Genomic DNA, 25,532 nt, shown 5'->3' with positions numbered 1-25,532 from the left:
CTTCGAGCTTTTGTATGGGCACCCTGTGCGTGGACCTCTCAGCCTGGTGAGAGACGGATGGGAAAGAACTCCCAGAAAGCTTCCCCAGGACGTGGTGAGCTACATGCTGGCCTTCCGGAGCCAAATGGCTAAGTTGTGGAAGCAAGCTTCTGACAACTTGGAAGCCAGCCAAGCAGTGATGAAGGCGTGGTATGACCACAATGCTCACCCGGTGGAGTTGGACCCTGGCCAGAAGGTGTGGGTGATCGAACCAGGAGAGCTTAGCGCCCTCCAGGATCGCTGGTCAGGACCCTTTGAGGTGTTGGAGAAGAAGGATAAGGCTACCTACTTGGTGGATCTGAAGACCCCTCGCCAGCCCCTACGGGTGCTGCATGCCAACCGCCTCAAACCCCACCATGAGAGGCCCGAAGTCATATTGCTGATGGTGACTGACGGAGCAGAGGACGTGGAAAGCGAGCCTCTCCCCGACTTATCTGCGTCTCAAGAGAAGGATGGGTCGGTGGAGGGAGTGATTCTCTCCCCGTCCCTAACTCCTGAACAGCAGGAGGACTGCCGCCAGGTCCTGGGGCAGTACTCTTCGTTGTTCTCCCTTGTTCCGGGTAGGACTCACCTGTGCGTCCATGATGTGGACACAGGAGACAGCCCACCTGTGAAGTCAAAGATCTACCGGATGACAGACAAGGTGAAGGCCAGCATTCACAGTGAAGTCACTAAGATGCTGGAGCTAGGAGTGATTGAACCTTCTAGCAGCCCCTGGTCCAGTCCGGTGGTATTAGTACCAAAAGCTGTACCACCGGGTGCCCAACCGGAACTGAGGTTCTGTGTGGACTACCGGGGACTGAATTCAGTAACCAAGACTGATGCTCATCCGATCCCGAGGGCGGATGAACTGATTGACCGGCTGGGAGCTGCCCAATATCTGAGTACCTTTGACCTTACTTCCGGGTACTGGCAGATCTCTCCGACTGATGGAGCTAAGGAAAGGTCAGCCTTCTCCACGCCCAAGGGCCACTACCAGTTCTGCGTGATGCCCTTTGGGCTCAAGAACGCACCTGCCACGTTTCAGCGTCTGGTGAACCAGATCCTCACTGGAATGGAGAGTTTCTCTGCTGCTTATCTGGATGACATTGCCGTCTTCAGTAACAGCTGGGAGGATCACTTGCGTCACCTGCAAACTGTTCTCCAGGCCCTGAAGCAAGCTGGTTTAACGATCAAGGCCAGTAAATGCCAGATCGGGCAGGGGTCCGTAGTGTACCTTGGACACTTGGTGGGTAGGGGAGCGGTACAACCCCTCCAGGCAAAAATCGAGGCTATCATGGCCTGGGAACCCCCCAAGACTCAGACTGAGGTCCGAGCTTTTCTGGGCCTCACCGGATATTACCGCCGCTTCGTGAAGGGGTATGGTACCATTGTGGCTCCCCCCCCACAGAGCTTACGTCCAAGAAGCAACCTCGACGGGTAGTCTGGACGGAGGCTTGTCAGCAGGCCTTTGTGAAACTGAAGCAAGCCATGTGCAAGGCCCCGGTCTTAAGGGCCCCAGATTTTTCCAAGGAGTTCATTGTCCAGACGGATGCATCGGAACATGGGATTGGGGCAGTGTTATCGCAACTCAATGAAGAAGGTCTGGATCAACCCGTGGTCTTCCTATCCCGGAGACTACTTCCCAGGGAACAGAAGTGGAGTGCAATAGAGCGTGAAGCCTTTGCAGTGGTATGGGCTCTGAAGTAGTTGCGGCCATACCTGTTTGGCTCGCACTTCCTAGTTCAGACCGACCACAGACCCCTTCGGTGGCTGATGCAGATGAAGGGGGAGAATCCCAAGTTGCTAAGGTGGTCTATCTCCCTACAGGGAATGGACTTTCAGGTGGAACATCGGCCTGGAGTGGACCACGCCAATGCAGACGGTCTCTCAAGGTATTTCCGCCTTAGTGATGAGAACTCCCAAGGGGTTGGGTAGCTCTCCCCACTTTCAGCTGGGGGGGGACGCGTGTTAGACCTGTCAGCCCTTTGGGTGGTCCCTCCTCATCATTATTTATTTCGTCCCACTTTTGCCTCAAACCCTGTTATAATTTTTCCTTTTTGGGAACCACCAGACTTTTTAGTGTTCATGCAGGGTCAGGCAGCCATTTTCCCTACCCCTGGAACTTCTGTCTGAGGGCCTGAGCCACAAAATGGTGGCCACCCATTGTCACCTGTGACATCACCAGAACCCACTGGAGGTTTCTAGAACCTTCTGTAACATTCTAGAACCCTGTGACAGTGGGAGGCAGTTTAGAATGTTGGGAGGCCATCTCAGAGTGGCAGTTGGCAACTGACTGGAGAAGAGAGAGGACAGAGATAGAAGGAGGTCGGAGTAAGGCAGCAGAGGTGGAAACCAGTGCTTGGAGTGGGGTCCAGAAACCCACCCTTGATGCTAGTCTCTACTGACCAAGCCCAACCTAAAGCCCTGTGTGGGATCAAGATCAGAAGAACCATCTTAAAGGACTGAATATCTGGAACAGGCCTTAAAGAAGAACAGCAAGCTCCTGACCTGTTCAGCAGTGTCCTCCTGGAGTCCTGACGTCGAGAAGCCTGGAGACCTGGGGCCGGAGCTAGAGAAGCGGCGCTGACAGAAAGCAGACGTCATACCTGGAGCCGCCAGAGGTCGAGTGAGGGCGCCGACGGAGGTCGTGGAGAGGCACCGGAGGTCGAGTGAGGAATCACCCAAGGTCGAGTGAGGGCGCCAACGGAGGTCGTGGAGAGGTGCCGGAGGTCGAGTCGGGAGTCACCTGAGGTCGAGGTGAGGCGTCGACGGGGGAGTGAAGTCCGCCCACCGGAGTCGCCGGAGACTGAGGTGAAGCGCGCCGGAGGTCGGGAGTGGAGATCGCACTCCGGAGACACCAGGAAGTGGGGAGTCAGAGTCCCTGCGACGCCGGAAGGCGACATCGAGACAAGGCCGCCCAGCGACATCGAGCCGAGGCCGCCCAGCGACATCGAGCCGAGGCCGCCCAGCGACATCGAGCCGAGGCCGCCCAGCGACATCGAGCCGAGGCCGCCCAGCGACATCGAGCCGAGGCCGCCCAGCGACATCGAGTCGAGGCCGCCCAGCGACATCGAGTCGAGACCGCCCAGCGACATCGAGTCGAGACCGCCCAACGACATCGAGTCGAGACCGCCCAACGACATCGATCCGGAGCCGCCTCACGGCGGTGCCGAGCGGAGCCGATCATCTTGAAAAGGACAGTAAGTGGTAGAGGGGGCGTCTGAGGCCCCGTGGAGCCCTAAAAGACCATTCTAGGGGCTAAAGGGGTGTTAGAACCAGCCTGGGAGTGCCAGGGGTGAACTGAGACTGGTACAGTGACCTCCATAAAGGGTTGTGTGGTTTGGAGGGCCAGATCTTTAGGTTACTCTTGTTCTGCCTCAGCTTAGGCCCCAGCCTTGATCAATCTAGGTGGGACACCCCCATGCCATCCAAGTGTCCTTAAGTTGTGTATGAGCAAAGTAAGACCAAGTGACCTCATGAAAATGATTTGAACTGTAACTGTCATTGATTGTTTTACCTTATTTATTGAGGTGCTTTATTTATTGTCATCCACTAATTTATTCTTGCACTGTATTTATTGTCTGACTGTATTTATTTGCCATCTGTATTTATTGCACATCTATTTATTCTTTGCTTAATGAGGACCTGAACCTATTTATTGAAATCCCAAAGTAGCATTGTTTATTTGACCTGCTCTTTTAAAGGAAAATCTTATTGTATTGTATTTATGTAATGAAACCTGCAACTAAGAGAAAATAAGATAAAGACATATATATTTTCAACTTGACTTGCATTATTTTTACGGTGTAGTGTCGTTTTTGGAACGGATGACCGCATGGTTATTGTGTGGGTGTGACGTACGCTTAACACTGTGCCTGACCCCCAACCGCTCGAGCCAAGCTACGGTTGTGCTGGGAACCTGGTGACTGCTAACCCGGTTTCCAACAATTATCAAAATGTGCTCTTTGTAGTTGCATCTGATTGTGAAATACAGCATTGCCTAATGTTTTGAAAGGTTTTTTTTTTTACTCTAGCTCCGCCCCCACTGACTCCACCCCTCCCAGTGCGGCCCTCGGCCACTAACCACACTGTAATTTTGGCCCCCGACAGAAAGTTTGTGAGTACCCCTGGTGTAGATAAAGTGTGGTCACTAGCTGTGGAAATTCGGGCGTCAATGGTTCGTACGAACCCTAAGCTAGCAGATGATCTGGAATGTTGGAGTGCAGTTTAGAGAAGTTTAGATGATAATGAAGAATCTTTGGATTATACTTAAAAAATGTAAAGTTTCTCTCTGCGCTATAGTAGAGCGATTGGTGTAATGGAATGTTAGCATCCTTTTGAACATCTGATACCCTGGAACAACTGACTAAGACCTGCACTCTTTTAGATTATCTAAAGGTTTTTTGAATAGTAGCAATAAAAACCTATTTAAAAATTAATCGAAGCACGTTTTCATCTTTGGTGGCAGATAAAATTGGGAGCAGCCCCATTTTTAATTCTGATTCTGGTCAGACTCTACAAGTAATCTATGACAACAAGGTATCTTTCCAATCCCAAGTCTTCAGATATAATCTGCCACTATAACAGTTTACTTGTAGGAAAATGGGGATCCAAGCTACTATCCTATCCCACAGACTACAGCAATTTGTTACCCTTGGTATCTTCAGGAAAGATTCCAAAACATTAAAACCATGTCCTTTCCTGATCATAGGCCCAAGAAAAAATCTTGCACCTCTGCCCACTGGAATCTCTTCATGCTCTTTGCAATTGTCTCTGCTTTTCTCATAGTGTGGTCTACCAAACTCACATTTTATCAGGCACAGATTCAATAGACCCTCAGATCCCATCTCTCTCTAATGTTCACTGTTCTCCACATATAGAAAGACAAACAGAAAATCATTGACTAATCTGACTTGGAAAGTTTGGAAATCCCTTCTTTAGCATGGCTCCACAGATAATCATCTTTCACCTATGACATTTTGTTGCTGGGTAACTAATCTCTACACAGGTTTAAACGTCATCAGAACGGACTGCATGAAAAAGGTTAACCCTAGATTACGGCCTCCTACTAGCTTTTCAGGAGACTGTAAAAGACTCCAGGTTAAAAGGTCATGGATATATAATCACCACCTCTGAGAAAAGAGTCCGGTGGTTAAACGAACCTGCTTTGAATGAGTGTGGAGTTTTTTTTACTGTCTCACAGTAACACGAGATAGCAGTTGTCCTGAATTTTGCGCTACACGAATCTTGGTGCCTCAAAATCCATGAGTGGATGTGGGAGGCTGGCTTGTTATACAGTGCACACTTATTTAACCCGTTCCGTGCTCACGTCGGCCAACGGCCGTCGCGAGCACTACCTCGCTAGTGCTGCGCATGTCCGTTGGCCGACACGGCCCCGACCACTCATTAGAACTCCCGCACCGCGGCGGAATTTGCGCCGCGGTTAAGGAGTTAAGTGAAGCACCCTGCACTAATCCAGGCAACCCTTATGGCAATTTTCATGGTCTTAGACAACCATAGAAAGCTCTCCAAGTGGTAGATATTGAGAGCAGCCTTCAGGCTTAGTCCATAACGAGTGTGAAGCAGCTTATTTTACCAGTACTAATCATATAGTGTAGGTTAAGTGAAAAACAACCACACTGTGGGGTTATAAAAATATGTATTATTTTACACATTGCAATATCTCCTACCCGGAGATAGACTCACATTACACACAATACTTTAGCAACAGAACAGGTAAGTAGCACAAATACACAGTGGTTTCCAGGGGGAGAACAAACCACATACTAATAAAGTGGAACGTGAACCGAGACTGAAGTCAAGACTGGACCCAGAAGACTTAGAAGAGCTGGGGACCTAAGGAACCACCCAAGGTAAGTGCCCTGGAGGCCATGTGCAGAGTAGAAACACGACAAAGTGCTCAGTACAAGTCAATGGGGAAGTCGCGGTCACAGTTTTCAAGACGAAGGACCCTTTCCATAGGATTCTAAAGAAATGCAGTGAAAGATGGAAAGTTGGAGTCACCCTACCCATGGATACCCTGGGAAGCAGTATAACTACACCAGGTAAGCCGAGTGCTTAGGTGCGAATCAACACTGGAAACCGCCATAGACCACAATAGAGGACTTCAGGAAAGATGCCGCTGGCGAAGGTGAAAGTGTCTGGTGGAATCCAAGGGTGAATTCTCGACGAGGAGTACCTGCAAGCAGAGGGGACAGAGTCTATGAAGTCTAGGAAGCACTGAAGACCAATGACCACCGATGACAGACGATGCAAGAGAGTTGACGGTGCCCTTGTCACTGCAGCTGCGAGGACCAGGTGATGCTGTGGAAGACCTGGAGCCATTCATGAACTGTCCATATCAGAAGTTGAGAGCCAGGGGGTTGCTGTCCGTGGGGAGCACCAACAAGCCTTCGCAGCAGCAACAGACGAGAAAAGCAACAAAGGTGCAGTGTCGGGACCAGTAAGGTCCAAGTGACTCTCAAAGTGCAGGTGAGTCAGAGCAGGCCTGAGTAAGCAGGGGAGCCCACTGGAGCCAAAGACCACCCTCAAGAGGACACACAAGCCGAAGACACAGGAGAAACAAGAGGACCTAGAGCAGCTCACCAAGAATGCAGGCCCACGGTGCAGAAGATGCGGTGAGGACCAAGATCTTGGTAGATATAGATGCTGGAGCTTCTTGGAGCCCGAAAACCTCTGGAGAAGAGTCAGCAAGGGCAACTCGACGAGGTGCACAGGGGTATTGCTCCAGCAGATCCGACGAGAGCTACTGACTTCAAACTTGCTGAGAAGACAGTGCAGGCCTCAAGGGTGTTGCAGAACCACCACCTGTGTTGCTGAGCCTCTCGGAGTGTGTGGGACGTCAGGAGCAGCAGACAAGTCAGCTTGGTTGAGGTGCCTGCAGCTACAGGGGAGTGACTCCTTCACTCCAAGGGAGATTCCTTCTGGTGTCTTGGATGACCCCAGGCCTGGAGATGAACCTGTATGAAGCACATGGCGTTCTTACTTGTATCTCCTTGCGCAGGACTTCAAGGATTAGCGTGTCCTAAATATCTTCACATATTGCACCGGTCGGAGTTTGTCCCGACTACCCAATAACAGGTTGATTCTTAGTGCTATGTATTGTGCTGTTAACCACTTACCTTCACAGGAGCAAACTGAGTGAGTTTTGGGAGGAAGGTCGGAGGGTTATTAGGGTTTTTGTTATAATACAGTGCCAAGAATTATAGAACTTTGCATGGTGCAGAGTACTGTGTTACACTTGCATTTCATCATTTGGCGTATTTGAATAAAAAGATTTGAAGCATAAAATACACACGAAAGTTAAAATTCCACCTTGTTGGCCAATAATTTCTGCCATTGGATCACACACCGAACAGGTGTCAGAATATGTTGATATTCATCTCCTTTTGTTTCTACTTTATTTTCATATATTAAGGATAGCAAGGATGCTTTGAGGCAAACGACGGACATCTCATGGGAACTAGAATATTTACTGGTGATCCTGGATGTCTCAAAAATCTGAATACAAACATACAACATTCCATACGACTGGACGCTATTAAGACTTTTCTTTATACCAAATCAGCTAGTTATTTGCAACATTCGCGGATGGTCACTGGTTTATCTGAATCTGTACTAACAATTTTTTTCTTTATCATAATCAATTGCTCCAACAAAAGAGGGACACAGCCCTGGGTTCCAAGTTTTCCCCCTCTTATGCAAACCTTTTCATGGGTCTGTATGAGAGGAAGCATTATTGGACAGAATGGGAAGAGTGTGACAAGTTAGCAAGCTTGGGACGCTAGATCAACTATTTTATTTACCATTTGGAAAGATTTGGCTGAGGAACTTATGAGTATTTTTTATTGTTTTTTATTTGCATTTTCATAACATAAGTAACAAAAAACGAACATTGCAGTGCTGTACTACGAATGATTAGTCCGGACATATCAGTACTGCAGGCAGTCCACTCCTCCTTGCGGGCGTCAATACAATTCCTGTAACATGAAGCGGCAATGAGCATGAGCATACACAACTTACACTTCCAAGGCTATACAGCACAGTCGAATGAGCATCTTTACAGGGACACACAACATGATATCACTACATTAGTCATCCCCCGCCCTAGAATTCAGCCAAGTCACATACAGTTCCCAAATATCTTCAGGCTGGGATTTGGTCAGCAGAAGTTCCCAATAGTTTGACAGTTATGTCCTGCAATAAGTAACATTTGTAACCCAATATTTTGTCATCGGGGGTTTAGCTACTCCAGAGTGTAAGGCCACTTGTCGTTTAGCCATTAAGAGAAGCAGTTCGGGTAATTTGCATGATTTAGGAGGCACTGTCTCTAGTACCCCAAGCATGGATGCCAGTGGTGTGCAGGGGAGGTCCAACCCGGTAATGTTTTTAATGTGTTGTAAGATTTCAAGCCAGAAGTTCGCTATAGGCCTACAGATCCAAGCCAAATGCAAGAAGGTTGCATGTGGGGCACTGCATTTCCAGCAACAGTCATCTTTGCGGAGCCCCATTTTATGTAGTTGTATGGGAGTACGGTAAAGGCGATGAAGGTATTTGAAGTGAATTAGACAGACGCGGTAGTTGGGCTAAAGTCACTCCAGCTGTTTACAACTCAACCTCTATTGTTCATCTGTGAGGGGTACCCCTAGCTCTTCCTCCCAGGCCAGACCCAAAGGTGGGACCGCGATCGGAGAGACTTTGTAGATGCGGGATATAAACTTTCGTCCCGACTCCACCGCCAGCAGGTTTTCCAGCGACGGTGGGGATACTGGAAATGTGGGAAACCTGCTCTTACAGGATGCGCGCAGCTGGTAATACAACAGCATAGCGAGTGCTGTCGGCTCTGCGGGGGAACACATGTGCTGCAGAGTAAGTACAGTATCATCAGGGTAGAGTTCACCACCTACTGCCATGTGTGTGCTTGCGCGTTCTTGTGCCTTTCATTCCATAAGTGGGGGGGGGGGGGGGGGGGAGACATGGGGTTGTGTAGGAGGGGTATGGATGGTGCGTATAACACCTCTAGGTGTGCCTGTTTACGAAGACCCTCCCATGCCCATCGCACGACTTCTACTGTCCATTTCCTCACACGGGCGCTTGTAAGGATGGAATACTGCTGTCGAATTTGGGAGGGGAGCTGCACGGTCTATTTTTATTGACATGTGGCTGATAGGGTATGGGGTGTACCCAGAAATGTAAAAAAATTGCACCGGTGCACTGTATGCATAAAGGACAAAGTCCGGGGCTGCCAAGCCCCCTTGTTCCTGTGGTAGTGTTAGGATTTCCCAGGCTATCCTTGGTTGACACCCTGCCCACACCAGTTCTATCATAAGCGATCTCAAGCATTTAAAGTGCATTGGGAACGGTAGCAGAATATTTACAAAAAGAAAGTAGTTTTGGCAGTATTACCATTTTAGCCACCGCTATACGACCCGCCAGAGAAAGAGGAATAGTCTTCCACTGTCTCACCCTGTTCTCAATTCCTGCAGATCATTACTGAACCATACACCCAGATAGCGAATTGGGCCAGAGGCCCATACTAACGGGTAGTCGGTGACAAAGACCATAGTGCCGGGCGTAAGTGGTAGGATCACGGATTTGCTCCAGTTGATGTTTACTCCAGAGAGCCCGCCGAAGCGAACTACCTCTCTTGTCATGGGCGCCAGGTTGTCTTTGGGGCTCACCATATAAAGCGTGATGTCGTCCACATACATGGACACCGTGAGCGCCCTAGTTGTAAAACCAATCCCCCTATTTGCGTGGTGTTGACACAGGCGCGCTGCCAAGGGTTCTGTCGCAATCGCGAACAGTAATGGCGACAGAGGACTTCCCTGTCTGGTACCTCGTGTTATAGCAAACAGCTCTGATATTAGCCCATTAACTCAGACGCGCCGTTGGTTGCGTGTAGAGCAGCTGTATTTGCTTGAAGATCGGGCTAAGGCCTATCCTCCTGAGCAGAGGAAAGAGAAATCCCCACTCAAGTGAATCAAACGCCTTTGAGGCATCCAGGAGCGCTTGACCAGGAGGCACGTGTGGTGCTAAATATTGTAACAGCCCAAACAAGGTTCTAAGATTGTGCAAGGTTGATCTGCCTGGTACAAAGCCGGACTGATCCAACAGGACTATCAATGGGAATAGCCGCTGGAGTCTGGTAGCCAAGAGTTTTGCGAAAATCTTGGCGTCCAAATTAATCAATGAGAGTGGGCGATATGAATCTCATTGCTGGGGGGTCCTTGTCGGGTTTAAGAAGGGTAATTGTGATTGCCTCTTGCATCGATGCAGGGAGGATTACTTCCTGGTACACCTCAAGGAGGTGAGGGGCGAGCTCCTCAGAATATTCTTTGCAAAATTGCGCGGTAAGGCCGTCCGCTCCCGGCACCTTGTCTGCCCGCATGCTGCCAATGACCCTACGGACATCTTCCACCGTAAACAGTACGTCAAGATACTCACGGAGGGCATTGTTAAACCATACAAGTGCTATAGAGTCAAAATAGTTCTCAAGTACCGAGTTCGATGGTGTCACTTGGGACGTGTATAGCTGTGTGTAAAACTCCCGCATGGTATTTAAAATATCCCCGGGGCGGGGTTGGGGGGGGGGGCAGGGAAGTGTACCAGATCAATGGTAAGGGTATGAAATGCACTAATAAAGGTGGCGCCCCTGGGTGGTCTCAGAAGGTTTGCAAGTGTCCTCCTGGGCCGGTCTCCCTCGCCGTACCTCCTCACGATCGCATGTTTGTGGAGAAACTTTATCTCCCCGTCAGCAGTCTCCTGATATTCAGCCAGTTTACTACGAATTTGCCCGTGTCCCCGCTGATGGTGTTGCGAAATATTGTTGTTCCAGTGCGTGTATCTGTGAGTCTAGACGGCCCAAACAGCTACGTATGTCCCTGAGCACCCTGTTTGCCCCCGCAATGCAGTGTCCACGTATAACCACTTTGAAGGCCTCCCATAAGGTCCCGACCGATTTCACGGACCCCGTGTTCTTGTCAAAGTATTCTCTTATGTGCGAGTGTAACTCCTCCCTGAAGACTGAGTCCAGTAGAGCATTGGGTGGCAGGCGCCATGTGAAGGGTTCCAATCAAAGGACGGGTTACCTGCCTAACTACTTCTAAAGGGTCCTCAAAGAGGATCCCATAATAGGCACAACAAGGCCGGGACCGACAATTGCAACAAATAATCCGATGATCAACTGCTTTAATCAAAAATATTTTTCAGTTTGATTTTCCAATAGTCAAGATCAGTTGATAAGGCAATTAAAAAACAAAAACATACAGAAATTACATCCAAAATTGGTGCAACAGCAATGCAATGTGCCACAAAACTCAATCAAAATGGTCAGTCATACTAACATGCACTCAAATCAAAACACACATTCACATTCTAAAACAAAAATCCGAAACAGCATCGGAGTAATACAGATCCCACATGATGATAGAACGACAAGATTTCATATATCATCCAAAGGGTGAGGGTAGTTAAAGTCCAGCTACCCGACACAAATTAAACGCCAACGTGCGTTTCTGTGTCTAGCCCCGGCCGGGGCCACACCTTCATCAGGGAGAAGATGGTCAAGCAGAATGGGACAGACAAACAAACCTGGGCAGGAAGAAGAAATAAGATTCCCCAGGAGAGCAAGCGGGGAATAAGATAACTGGCTCCAATCCAGCAATGGATCAGTGATTAACCGCATATATTAGCATCAACTTTTCATTCTAGCAAGCGCCAGAAAAGGATTCCCAGAGCAGCCACAGGTAAATATGAGCAGGGGGCTATAGATGAGCCAGTTTCTTTAAAAACATTCAGAAGTTTCTCAAATCAGCGAGAAGGGGAGTCTGCTTCCTCCCCGGGGCATTTCGGAAAATGGCGTGACCGGCATCAATAGGCTGCCATGTGAAGGGTTGTCTATAGGGCTTGGGTATCTGGAGGGTCAATGTGACTGGAGAGTGGTCCGAAAGCGTGCGAGCGTGGTGGGACGCCTCCGAGACCCAAGAGTGCAGGTCAGGGGAGGTAAGCCAAAAATCTAAGTGCAACCACGCCTTATGTTGCTGCATGATACACGTGCCCTCCCGGGTATTGGGATGAAGACTCCACCAAGAGTCTATTAATCCGTAGTCATCTATTAATTGTTTTAATACTGCGGCCGCCTGTGGGTGGTGCGCGCGAGGCGCCTACCCTGTCCTCTCTCAGTGACAGTACTGTATTGAAATCGCCACCCCATATTAATGCTGCATCCCCCATTGATTGTATAATGTGCCATACCTGCTGGAAGAAGGAGGGGGGTCATCTACATTCGGTCTGTAGACATTGGCAATTAGGACCCTTTGGTGAAACAATACCCCAAGAACCAACACGTAACGTCCTTCTGTGTCGCTAATTACCTTTAAGGTTTACCAGGAAGTACCTTTTTTAATTAAAGTGGCAACCCCACAGGAGTAGTTGGAGTAACATGAGGAACACCTCACTCGATTTGTTGGACTTCAGTCTATCACAAGTCGTATCTCTTAGATGGGTCTCCTAAAGGGGGCAGATCGCAGCCGAGCGCCTCAAGAGATGTGCCTTCTTGTGGTCATTAAGACCACGGATGTTCCAGGTAGCACATGTTAAAGTAGTCAGGCCGGTGAGGAAGAGTGTGCGTCCCTGGTGATTGCCAATTCTGCTAACTTATTATGAATATCTGAATACAAACAGATTTAATGTCACTTTAAGTTTAGAATATATCAGAAGGTCGGCTTTTTGGACTTGGAATTGTATGTTAGCAATGTAAACATGCTTCGAGACTTAATAGGAAGCCCACTTCAACAAATGCGATATTATATGCTAGCTCGGGTCATGGAAGAAATAGATACATGACCCACTCATTGGGGATATTTGAGAGGTAGGAGAAACGGATCTTTAAGAGACAGGATATGAGTCACACGCAGCAATAATCATGCAACGTTTTTTTTTTTTCAACGGAGCTATGAAGAAAGAATTTTTGATTTGGCCAAGTGTCAAGTGAGTACAATTAGTAGAAGCGCTCTGCTCAAAGATAAGACTACGTTCTCTAGGGAAACTCAAGAGATGATGAGATTTGTTCCCACATATAGCGGAGACATTTATTTGATCTATAAGAGTCTTGCAAGCACTGGGAAGTTTTCTCCTTTGACACTGCTGCTTTTTGGTTGAAGAAACCAGTGATTACATATAAGAAGCACCTACACTTAGGAAAATACTCCGTCCCAGTGACGGCATTACATTTAAGGAAGAGCGAGACACAGGAAGGATGGGCAAGTGGTTACCTACCCACCCTTCCAATGAGATGCTATAAATGTGGTTGTTGCATATATTGCAAGTCTGCTAGATAATGAAAAAAATGTCAATTGCATCACAAAGGCATATGAATTTAAAAGCAAGTCATGTATAAATTGAAACCTCAAACTGTGTAAATATGATCATATGTATCTGCAAGAAACAATACGTAGGACCCACCACATGCAAGTTGAAAGACCAATGGAAGGAACATGTTCATGCCATTAAAAATTATTTGAAATATCCTTTAACTAAACATTTAAGTCAATCACATAGCAATGTAGAATTGGATCACATGATTTGTTGGGCTTGAACACACAAATAGGAGAGGAGGAAGTTCGGAAAAGAAGTACAGAATGAGAGAGATCTATTGGATTAACAACTTGAATATGGTTCCAATGGGGATTAATATAGAGAATTATATACTTTGATGTAGACAGGTATCATTGAGAACAAGGCTTTGTAGTGACATTAGGATATATATAATATAGATCCATTTGTGCCCAAGTATGCAAGTATCGTTCTTAGATTAGTAGAAATCCATTTGCTTCTTTCAATAAGTGAGGGAGTTCTAACACGTTGGGGGAATACTGATACAGTTATAGGATAACAACGAGCTTGAATCACAGCTTTGGAAGACTAAATATTAAGTGCATTTTTTTAATTTAATCAATACTTTGAACCTTTTGGTATATTGAGATTACGGTTTTCTTTTTGGGAACTGAGTTAGGATATCAGTAGAGGGGCAGTATGGTTGTATGATAAAAATGGGGGTATGTATCATAGGAAGTGATATTAATATTTAGTTATTTGCAGTTTTTGTATATTAATTAATTTTATATTTTCAATAAGTAGAGAATTGAAAGAAGAATCATATTGTAAAGGCTAGACTACATTGTTTAAACGCGTCAATTTGTGTGTTAGCTCCTAATGGTTTTATTTCATTAATTTGCTGAATAAGAGTAAGATTTCGTATGTGCTGATAACTGGATGAGGAATAGTACAGAGGGACGTTTGATGGTGCAACTTGGCGAGGATAATAGGTGTTCTAATCCTGTATTCAGTTTCCATCATGATTATTTTTTTGATGTTTTCATTTAGTTTGGTAAGGAGATTTAGTGGAGTCAATGAGATAATTATTTTGTTTTCCAACTAGCAAATTATCAAGTGTGAAAGATAATAAACAATGTATTTACTAGTGTGGTAGACTAGTAGTTTTTGAATCAGGATTGAGATTACATTCAAGAAAGGATGTTGTGAACATACGAGGTGCACTTGTGAATATTTAGTATTATACGAGAATAGGATGCTTTTTTTTCTCTCAGATTACCTCATCATGGGGTCCTTTATCCATACCTAAGGATATGCATACTGCATGATTTTAAATACAATGATATTGTCTGAGGTTGCTGAAATCGCTTGTCAGCGTTCGTTGATGATTGAAGGGTACCACTGTTCAAATCAATTGGTAAGTTGAATATAATATGCAATCTTTAATGTGACAATGATTAGAGTAAGATGTGAGTTGGGCGAGTTTCTCTCTTTTTTGGTTATTTTGCATACAATTACTCTTAACTGGATTAGAATTCTGAAATGGATTGTTTGCTTAAGTATTTTATCAGTAGGTAAGTGAGTATGCTCTTGGACTTTATAATTTTGGATTTCTGAACGGTTACGTTGGTTTATTTAGGAAGAATGTGCCTGAGATCGAGGAAGAAGAAATTAGTAACAAGAAAGGCACATTTTTGCTCTTGGGTTTTAGAAAGCAGTCCAAATTATTATTTGGACTAGTTGTTGCAGCCTAACAGAGGTTCAAAGCATGTTTACTTGGTATGCAAATAGGTTTCTTTTAACAATCAAGAAAGATCATTCGATAAGAAATTAGTTGTTTCACACTTTTTAAAAACAAGTCATGTTACATCGTTTGAAGGGAATACACTTGGAGGAAATAAATTTAAAGCATTCAACTGCAATATTCAATGAGAACAGGTGTATAAGAAGATTTTTTTAACAGTGTTGAAGATCTCTGTAAATGCTTTATAAATGTTTCATGTTTCAGTTCTGGAATGTCTAATATAAAAATGGGATTTGGACGCCCTTTTGAAATTCTGGTAGGTATTGCCAATTTGGGGTATTATGTACTATTATGTTTAACATTATTATTATGATTACATTGAATAGCCTTTATTGTCTTTTAAACAGCTTAAAGAAGTGACTGTGTCACAGAACACGTTAGCTGCAATCGTACACCTTACTGAATTCTGCGATTGGTTATGTGTGTCCATAGAGACAGAAGGCTTTATCATCTGGTTGAAAATTTGAATAAATCTCATCTGACAACCTACGGATCAATTGTGAAGGACACTGAATTATTTTTCCAGCTCAATAGGTTCATTATTTTATGGAGTTACATGCCGGTTAGGTACCAGGTTCTGGGATTTGCGCCAGGCTTATTCTGTACCTGAATCTCTTTATTTTATATCCGGACTTAAACCACGTTTACTACAAATTTCTGCCCATGTAACAAACTATTTTTATTTCCAAGTTCCAAAGAAATCAGGTGCACAAAGAAGCATGCTTTAAAACTGTTTCACATAAAAGATGGAACCATGTGGACAATCTTGCTTGAGCACAAGGCATAGCTCAAGCAAGAGGAACCGAAGACCTGGGAAGGACCTATTGTAATGGGTTGTAAAGGCTTCGAATGGACTGGAAAGGGCCACTGGCTTGTTGTGATCTGCAAAATGCAAAAAAAAAATCCTTTTACTAAGTGCAAAACGTAGGGACTGGATAAAAATTGTTCAAGACTACTCAGAGATAAGGTTTAAAATGTAGGTGGTTATCCAATTTCAATCATCAGTTGATTGTGGCCTTCATCTGGTCTATATGACAATAACTTGGTCACACAGACCACATTCCTTTTTGCAGGGTTTCAATCAACAACAAGTAAGCTGCAATCGTCTATCTTTGGCAAAAACAGGCGTTTGTATATGAAGGTTATGCAAACTAGCAATTGAAAAACCACCTCCATCAATAACTTTTCATTCCAAGGTTTTGCCAGATAGTGCTCTAAACAAGTAAACGATTCCATGGCCTCTATTTTACACTGTATAGAGCCCAGTATTCTGCTGTGGGGTGAGCAGGTTGAGGCAGTAATTACTTTGAACTGCCACATTTTAATTGAGTGAATTTCAAAGCAGCCTAATGGACCACCATTGTACACTATAAGCTTTCTTGGGAGTCCATGATTATCATTTAAGCTGATGCCCCATCTTTTTTTTTAATCTTTCCACAAACCTAGAGAATGATGGACCAGAACAACAGATAACGCAAGCGTATTTCTACATCCAGTCCTACTTCACGACCATCACCCCATCTCCCACCCATGTTGGGTGGGTGCCCATAATGTGGAGTACAGAGACTTACTGACCCAACAGAAACCATAAGCTGGGGAGACTGGGAGGAGGGTGAGAAATGGGGCATGACTGTGGAACACAGCAGATCCATCAACTTCTTTGAAAAAATCTGTTTACTTATGTATAGGCTTAGTTAAGTGTTCTTCCACCCAAGGGCACCGAGACTGCAGTATAGAGAGATCATATAAATAGAGCCAACTATTTAAATTGATTTAGTAAAGCCTTTCATGCTTTCTGCTATTTCACGTTAGGCATTTTTTGCATTGCCAAAGGCAAGAGGTTCCATTGGGTGGCAATTACTACAAGACAGACCACTAATCATGGTTTTCTTCAATAACCTAAAAGAAAAAAAATTGATGCTGTGACATTCGTACTCACAATGGGAGGTACCAACCAAGTCACGAAATAAGAGGTTTATTGAACTTGACATGGAGGCTTTATGCACTTAGCACTAATCAACATACAATGTGCCTTAAAACAAGATAAAGCAAACACAAGTTGATGATGGACAGAGTGCTGACACTTTTCAAACACTCACCCCCAGACACAGATCTGGGTTGAATCCATTATCATTCTTTAGCTCACTCTGCCACCCCAGTTCAGACACAGCTATATACAAATCAGTCTTGACCCTGTGCCTCACGGGAACAGACAAGCCCGAACTGTCAAGCCATGTCTTCCCTAGACCGGAAACAAGCATCCTGGGACCGGTTTCGGGCTAACAGCCCTCATCAGCCCGGCTAGCTTGAATACAGTGGCAAAGTGAGCAAGGGACCCACGTCTGGGCATACCCTGCCAACTTAGGGCAAACAAAGCAAACAAGTTGATGATGGACGGAGTGCTGAAACTTTTCAAACACTCACCCCCAATCACAGATCTGGGTTGAATCCATCATCATTATTTAGCTCACTTTGCCACCCCAGTTTAGACACAGGCAGGGTATGCCCAGACGTGGGTCCCTTGCTCACTTTGCCACTGGATTCAAGCTAGCCTGCCTGAAACCGGTCCCAGGATGCTTGTTTCCGGTCCAGAGAAGACATGGCTTGGCAGCTCGTGCTGGACTGATCCCATGAGGCACAGGGTCAAGACTGATTTGCATATAGCTGTGTCTGAACTGGGTTGGCAAAGTGAGCTACAGAACAATGATGGATTGAACCCAGATCTGTTGACTGGGGGTGAGTGTTTGAAGAGTTTCAGCACTCTGTCCATCATCTCCTTGTGTTTGCTTTAAAACAAGATAACACCCCTTAGATTTGCGTGAATGTTTGAGTTGATAAAGCATAAACCTAGCTATAAAGCAATGGAGTGTTCAACAGAATGGGTGGCATACTAGGTGGGGGAGGCACATACTACAGGTAGTGCAGAGTTATTTCGCATAGAGCCCGTTACAGGGTCAACTAGACAAATCAAATGGTAACATTATATTTGATGGTCCACATCTTCAATTCCTTCTAGAGATTAAAGAAGAACTCAACAGATCTGTATTGGTAGGGAATTGTAGATCTTCTGTGCAAATGAGCGGGCAGTTTGTGGTCTGGAATTACACATCTATTTCTTGATCTCAGGCCAGATGGCATTGCTTCCTACATTCTTTTGGTTACTGGAAATCTCGATCACTTACACAAATCTTAAATGTGATGCAGAACGTATGAGAGCCTATAAAGCTCCAGTAGGGTGCATTGGGAAATAAGATACTTTTTGTGCAACTGTTTGAAATGCAGGGAAGATGGGACAGAAGGATGTTAGTGAACAGTTCATTAACCCCTTGTGTGCCCATGACGAGCTGGACTCGTCATGGGCCGCGGTTGCGCTGTGCCCATGACGAGTCCAGCTCGTCATAAACCCCGCCCGCTAATGTAACGGCCGGCACAGGGTGGGGAAAGGGTGTGGCACACAAGGGGTTAAAGCTGTCCAGGTGGGATACAACCCAGGCTCAGACTGCAATTCTGGAGTTTGGTTAATGGAAATGAGCTCCAACTTTAGAAAGAAAAGACTGCTGGAGCCAAGATGTTTAAGTCTTTCCAGTGAAATAAATTTGATGGGTGAATGTAAATAGTTTTACTGTGGTGAACGACTTCTGTATTTGAGCTTACTTGCTGTTCAGGACAAATTCTTCTGATGGTTTTCAGTTTCATGTAGATTTTTAATGGCCAGCACTTGAGAAGGAGAAACGTCCTGCATCATCTACAAGCTCTTATACCCCCAACTTATCTGGCCACGAATACTTTCCTTCTGTGATATCACTAGCACCACTTGTAGCATTAATCAGATGAGTGTTAAAATCTAAAAGACAAACTCATTATTTTCTTTGCCTGTGCTGTTTAGGACAATTACCCACTCTCTTACCTTAAGGCACAAACCCGAAACGTTTCCATATCCCCACTTGGCTCTCCTGCTTAACCCAACCATTTTTAAGATGGATATACTTTGTAGCATCGTTTCTTTCCTTCAATGTTTTTGTAAACATTTCTCTTTGCTTTCGTAACATGGAAGTTGCTGTACACGTACCTTTGTCCTTTGCAAAGCAGTTCACTGCCTTCTAACCAGCACATGTTGGAAGGTGTTCCCAGAACTACGGAAAGCGCCCTGCTACCCGGACTGGTTTGATCTGAACTGAATAGAACACCTAATTTAAAAAAAAAAAAATAAGACTAGGGGGAACAAACGTGTCATAAGTGAAAAACTAGCACTTAGTGGAAAATGAAGCACAGAAAAAAAAAAGCTAAACAAACAACAAAATTACCCACTTTAAAAATCTGAAACCTGATCAGTAGCATTAATTATACTTCATGAACACATACACAGATCAGCAAAATGAAAGAACCCCAAAAGGCTCTATATTTTCAATTAGATAAATCCAACTACGCTCGTCAATTTAAAAAAGATAAAAAAAGCTTTGTATTTTATCAGCATGGCATAAAGACAGAATAAACAATTGAAATCCTCAATAAGCAAGGAGGCGGGGGTCCTAGAAGGTCGGTTTAATGTGAGAGTATGAAGAAAAGAAGAAGCTAACAGGACAGTTGGTGGAGAATGTGTCTCCAACCAAAGCAATTTGAAGCTCATTAAATATACATATGCTTTACTTAACTGCGTTGCCACAACCAATGCACCCTAATGCAAGTTCTCTTTCTTTCAACATCAGTAACAAGACCAGTACGCAGTTATGTGCTGAACAGGTCATTGACATGCAACTTCTGATCACTTTAAATATACCATGTTTTTCAGTTTTTAGGTTGTTCCAAAAAACAAAGTTTAAAACAAAGCTGGTCTCTTTGACGAGGAGGGGTCTAGAAGGTATTGCTGAGTTAGAGCAAGTTTGGCAACGGGGCGTGGGAATGTAGGTCACATTTAACCCACTATTTGAAAAGGACTGTGCACATGTAACTTAAAAAGGTCTGAACCCAACGTCACCAATGTGCACAATGTACTCAGGACTTATTACAATGTTTTTTTTGCTCAAAATTGTGAAACTCTACTTATTAGAACAAGATTTAATAGGCTCACATTGCCAATCGGTATAAACAAATGCCTCCCATCGCTGTCACTGGAACTAAAATATAGCAGCAATGTTTTCTAAAATAAGAGGGTGATAATTACATAAATGGTCAAAATTCACTGAAAGCAGTTACTTGGTGGGAGGTAAGGTTAAATATATAAGGATCATGAAATTAAGTAGAGAAGCAACCTCGACTCGTCTCTCCAGTGTCCAACGTGCCCTTCCAGAACCGGGGCAGATTAAGAGCGGGGTTAATCTATATCCAATTATCTTTACTGGGGAGGATTTCTGAGTTCTTGTAACCAATCATGACCGCCAGGCAAACCTTTTCAATGACTATTTACAAAAGAGCGCCCAAATATCCAAGTAAGTCTAATGCTTATTCTGTAGCCGTGATTGGCACTGCATGTCTAGCCTGATAACAGTATGTTACACACACACACACCTTCCTGATACTACCGCTTATACCATATGCATGTTGCCATCTAGTTTTTTCCCCTACTTTTTACATCAAGTAGCTTAGCCAAGTTGTAAAAAAATGGATTTATTGTAACTTGGCTTATACAAACAAATGTCAACAGTAATCCTCGTGTTTCAGTGCCAAAGAATGAAAACTCTGCAAACATTGTGCAAGCCACAGTTTCAGGTACTCCAGGTATGTACCAATGTCTTTGGAGGAAAGGGCAAGAGACGGATAAAGGTTTCAAATTTATCAAACAGCGTGTGCGCTAATTTTACACACCTTCAGATTATGGGCGTTAGACAATGAGTTTCATTAAAATTAAAAAACAAGCCTCAAGCTTCTCAAAACCGTTATCTTTTTTCCACCTGATTTGAAGATCTCCAATTTAAGCTTGCTTGTGGATTTCAACAGCTTCATTGCTTAGTTGTTCCTGAAAAGAGGTTGCTCTGATCAGTTATAAATGGAAAGTTTCACTTTCAGTTTTTATGTCCGTCAGTACCGCCCGCCTATTCTTGCTTTTTGTGACTGTACTTATTGCTAGACAGGTAGATTTTCAGTTTCTCCTCTTTTCATCAGAGGACCTCTTCTCTCGTTCTTTTGGTTTTCCTTCGCGCTCACCATCTCTGCTTCTGCTTCGGTGCCGGTGGGGCTTGCGGTCCCTGCTTCTAGATCTTCTCTCCCGACTGCGTGACCTATGTTTTCGTTCAGCTCTGTCACGGCTCCTTTGACGTTCTCTACTCCTGCTTCTCCTTCTATCACGGCTCCTAGATCTCCGGTGGTCTCGTGATCTGCTGCCTCTCTCGTCTGAAGTCCTGCTTGAATGTCTACTCCGAGAGCCACTTCTTTTCCGCCTTTCTCTGTCACGAGACTTTTCCTCCTCATCTCTTCGCTTTTTACCCTCTTCTGGCTCCCGTTCTTTATCTTCTTTTTCTTTCTTTAAACGGTCATCACGGTCAGGTTCTTCTGTTTTTTTCCTTAATTTTTCTTTTAACTTTTCAACAGTGGATTTGATTGTAGCATAGCCCACATGCTGTTTTCCCATTAAATGGTCATCCACCCTGGACTGTGCATCCCCTACAATTAAAAAGGCCCCACACACTTCGCATACTTCCATTTGCTTTTCCTGGGCTGCAAAGCTCTCAATGGTAGATGTTGTAGACTTGAGTAGTTCTCTTTCCTCTTTGAGTTGTTCAACTAGTTTCATCATTCCTTGAGCTTCTTCCACCTTTCCCTCAGACCCCAGTTCTTCAATTTGCTGCAGAAGTTCATCCATTTTTTCAGTTAACACCTGAACTTTTTCTTCGTTTTTGCCTGTGGGTCCAGCAGCCCGTTGGCTCTGAGACAAGGCCAAACGTGCATGACCCCTACGTATACGGCGCTCAACGTCTGCAAGTAAGCTCTCCAAATATCGAAGAAAGTCTCTTTCATAGCCAGCTTTCAAAAAGCGAGAACTTTTTTCATACTGTTTACGTAAATTCTCATCATGTATCTTTTCACAGGGACCCAGGTCAGAGCGAGTGTTAGTGAACAGTTCGGCAGGGCAGAATTCGCAGAGATAGTATTTACACACACTTTCATGGTCCCAGCGCACATTGCCTCTCTTCCGGTCAGGAGCCAAGTTCCGATCCCTGCCCATAAGCTCATCGAGCAGCTGGGCGGCTGACAGCATGTTTCCAACTGAGGGGTTTCAAACTTGTCGACCAATCAGGATGTTGCCAGGTCTGAAGAACAAAACAAAATGTCCATTGAAAAAAAACCCAGAACAAGCTCAAGCCCAAACAATTACAAATCGCTACCAAAAACAAGAAAATGTATACACAAGGGAAATTTCACACTGCATTAAAAACACGTGCACTATTTTTTTTCCTTAGCGTACAGTCTGTTATACAGCCTTCTGATACTAATAAGCACTAGTCTGTGGTGCAATAGTAACTTACTACCAGTAGTAGTAGTAGTAATAAAGCTGCAAACAACAACAGCAAGTTACAATTAAGCTTTTTTCCTGAAAGTCTGATTTCACTTATTTTGTTATAGAGTATCTAGGAGGAAAGGGGCACGATGAGTAATTCTTCCAAACCAAAGTCCTTATTAGTGCGAACATATTCAACTTGTAGCGGCCCTGTATCTTGCATAGTACCTCTTATTGCTTTGCCTGTTTGAACTGAACTTTACTAAGGATTACGCAAAATGGAGAAAGGAAAAAAGGCCATAAGTGGGACAATGAACAGCATGATAGTCTGCTGTACTCCCTATATGTAATGGGGCTACTACCCCGACCCCCTACTGAAAAATCGCAATGCGTGTTGAATAGAAAAACCTCCATCAACTTTAAAGTAACTATGTAAAGATCAGTTATATAATCTGTGAAGTGCAAGTACATTTGCCGGGCATTTAGCTGCATAGGCGCATTAAGGTGAAAAGTAGGAGGTCTAATGTACATACAGTTCCAGCTCCAAACTCTGCTTGGGTTACATAAAATAAATGCACAAGATTTAAAAGTAAAACATTTTTTTATTTTGTGGATTCAAATTTACACTCCTCAAATTTGTATACAACTTTTGTAGTGCCAAATAAATCTTTTTAAACCAAACAAAGTTCAATAGGTCATGTATAGTACAGATATATATATATATATTTTTTTTTTTTAAAAACAACATTCTTCGGAATCGTCAGTTCTAGCAATCAAGATGATCAAAATGTTGTCGTAAAAACAGTCAGCTGAATGATGTCAAAGATTACTTCTGCTTATTTTCCAGCTCACTTATTCTGAGAATGTGCAGTTTGTGTGATCTGATTATGAAACCGCCCTGACAAACGCCTTTAGTAATAGTGGTTTTCTAGTTGCTGATTTACAGCCTTCAGAACCATGACACCAGTTATGAAGAGTTAGCTTGCCCGTCTGACTAAACTGTGCGTTTCAGGTCAAATTACTTACATCTTCGTTTGCCTTAATTTCTTGAAGTGCCAAAATTAGCATTTTAGAGGAGAGATTCGGTTTACTGGTATGCACTATGCAAATATAAATAATGCAACCACGAAGTGCACCATGAGCAAGCACCCAATGCTGAAGTATCTCTGTTACCTACCTGTGGTCATAACCGGTAACTTCATTCATCGTTGATGCCACGAGGTTGGCCAGTACAATACTTATGACTAGGCTGAATTGTGTTCAATTACTTGCGTTCGTTACAATGAAGAGGGGCAGCAATTAAGTCATCAGTCAGGAAACATAGGGAGACAAAAGTGTGTGGCACAAAAGCAAAACAAAGATTAGGAACGCACCACGATCGTAATGAAGATGATGATAGATATAATAGTGTCTTTATTATGGCTCTTGCCAATTTCAAAAATATAAGTATGGGTCTGGCCTGACAAGTGCAGAGATAGGGTGGGAGAGCAGGACAGGGTCTAGAATGAGGCAGAAACAAGTTACAGTACTGGACTACAATACAGGAAAATTGAAAACAGGTGGGCACAGAAACTGTGAAAACAGATTCACAAAGTTCCCCCACAATTTATCTCACCCGACATACATGCTGTTCTTTCTTACCACCTCACTTGTGACCCTGAACCTGCTATGCTCCTCATTAATTTCAATACATAGTGAGAAACTCCGCAATTACTTCAGCGTATTGCTATTTTGTAGAACTGTGATGAATTATTTATTATAACATAGCACCTCCTCCCCTACGACTGATGGGTCATCTCTTTATCGTTTGGGGATACCCCTCTAAAGATAAGGAATCCGCCAAATTAGCCCTGCGTTTCGTCCTTCTTTTGTATCGGCGCCCCAACATTGCGGGGTTGAAGTAGCCGTTGGCAGCCATCACATTGCTAGCAAACCTGCTAATCAGCCCATCCCGCCCTATTCCATCCCTGATTGGCAGGCCTGCTACTAATCTCGCTCCTTATTGGCCGAAAGCCTACTAGGCAGCTGCCAGCATTCAAGCATTCAAAGCAGCCCAAGAAGAACAAGCGGCCTTTTGGGATAAAGGAACACCATATCCTATTGGAAGGGGGTCGGATAATGCCAGTAGATTAAGAGAAGCCCAAAGGGTATAGGGCGTGCGCGCACGGCGGTACTGACCGGTGGCTCTGGCTGTGGTCGGGTGGCGTTCCCTCACTGCTCCCGCTCAGTCCAGCCTCGCTCAGTGGTCACAGTGGGCTGTGGCGCTCTGGCCTGCCTCTCGTTGCTCCGGCGGGCGCTCTACCCTGGGCGCGCCCCTCCCTGTGCTCGCTGGTGATGCGTGTGTTCTTAGTGTAGCAGATGACGCTCTCTCCTGTCCTCTCTCTGGTTCGTCGTCGCTCGGAAGGTTGCCCTCTCTCGTTGGTACAGGTACTGACTGTTGGTCTGTCCCTGCACTCGAAGGTGGACACAGCATCTAAATATCGCGATTATTTATATTGATGCACAATAAAATGTACCACGAAGACTTCAATCAATCAATAAAAGCTTTATTCGGAAGCAATGCACATCCATAAAAGCAAAATACAAATACAACAAATTAATAAAATTCCTGTTGTGATATTGCATACAAGAATCTGACAAACCAGTCTCTTTCAAAGTGAAAACAATTAATCACAGGGAGAACAAAGCATGTCAGAGATAGAAGGTATTTTGATTATGAACAAAGTTCATGTATAAAGTAATTTAGAGAAATGGTTATGGAGCACTGTTTTTTGTGTTTTATGGGATTTGTTGGCGTACAGCTAACAATCAGAACATCTGGATGTTTAAAGTTTAAAGATTTGATCTGTGCCTTATACAGAATTTTAAGAACATAGCAATATTAAAACATGATGCGGGAGACTCAAGCATTTGTAGTGC

At 44.6% G+C, this 25,532-nt stretch overlaps 1 protein-coding gene and 1 long non-coding RNA gene across 3 annotated transcripts in view; both read right to left on the bottom strand.

The window, feature by feature from the left end:
• Positions 1 to 19,369, bottom strand: part of LOC146856942 (uncharacterized) — a 385,883-nt gene extending 366,514 nt beyond the window's left edge. Inside the window, exon 1 of the long non-coding RNA XR_014979833.1 lies at positions 19,251 to 19,369. This is a non-coding gene — a long non-coding RNA (uncharacterized LOC146856942). The remainder of the gene's footprint in view (positions 1 to 19,250) is intronic.
• Positions 19,370 to 20,769: 1,400 nt separating this feature from the next.
• On the bottom strand, positions 20,770 to 24,992 carry LOC146856941 (luc7-like protein 3). 2 transcript variants are annotated; one of them, XM_085647411.1, is made up of 3 exons: positions 24,792 to 24,933; positions 23,791 to 23,880; positions 20,770 to 22,425 (listed from the first exon to the last, which is right to left on the bottom strand). In XM_085647411.1, the coding sequence occupies exon 3, from the start codon at positions 22,371 to 22,373 to the stop codon at positions 21,258 to 21,260; it is 1,116 nt and encodes a 371-aa protein (XP_085503537.1). In that variant the 5' UTR covers positions 22,374 to 22,425; positions 23,791 to 23,880; positions 24,792 to 24,933; the 3' UTR covers positions 20,770 to 21,257. The 2 variants fall into 2 exon arrangements, with proteins under 2 accessions (XP_085503537.1, XP_085503536.1); XM_085647410.1 differs by lacking the exon at positions 23,791 to 23,880 and having other exon boundaries at positions 24,792 to 24,992.
• Positions 24,993 to 25,532: the final 540 nt, after the last annotated feature.

Source organism: Triturus cristatus, chromosome 3_2 (assembly GCF_964204655.1).
Source record: "Triturus cristatus chromosome 3_2, aTriCri1.1, whole genome shotgun sequence".
Lineage (NCBI taxonomy): Eukaryota > Metazoa > Chordata > Amphibia > Caudata > Salamandridae > Triturus > Triturus cristatus.
The sequence above is the reverse complement of the archived record's forward strand: the minus strand, read 5'-3'. Positions and strand labels throughout refer to the sequence as shown.

Bases quoted from the DNA above. Each gene is read 5' to 3' on its own strand.
- LOC146856941 (XM_085647410.1), bottom strand. From the start codon at position 22,373: ATGCTGTCAGCCGCCCAGCTGCTCGATGAGCTTATGGGCAGGGATCGG.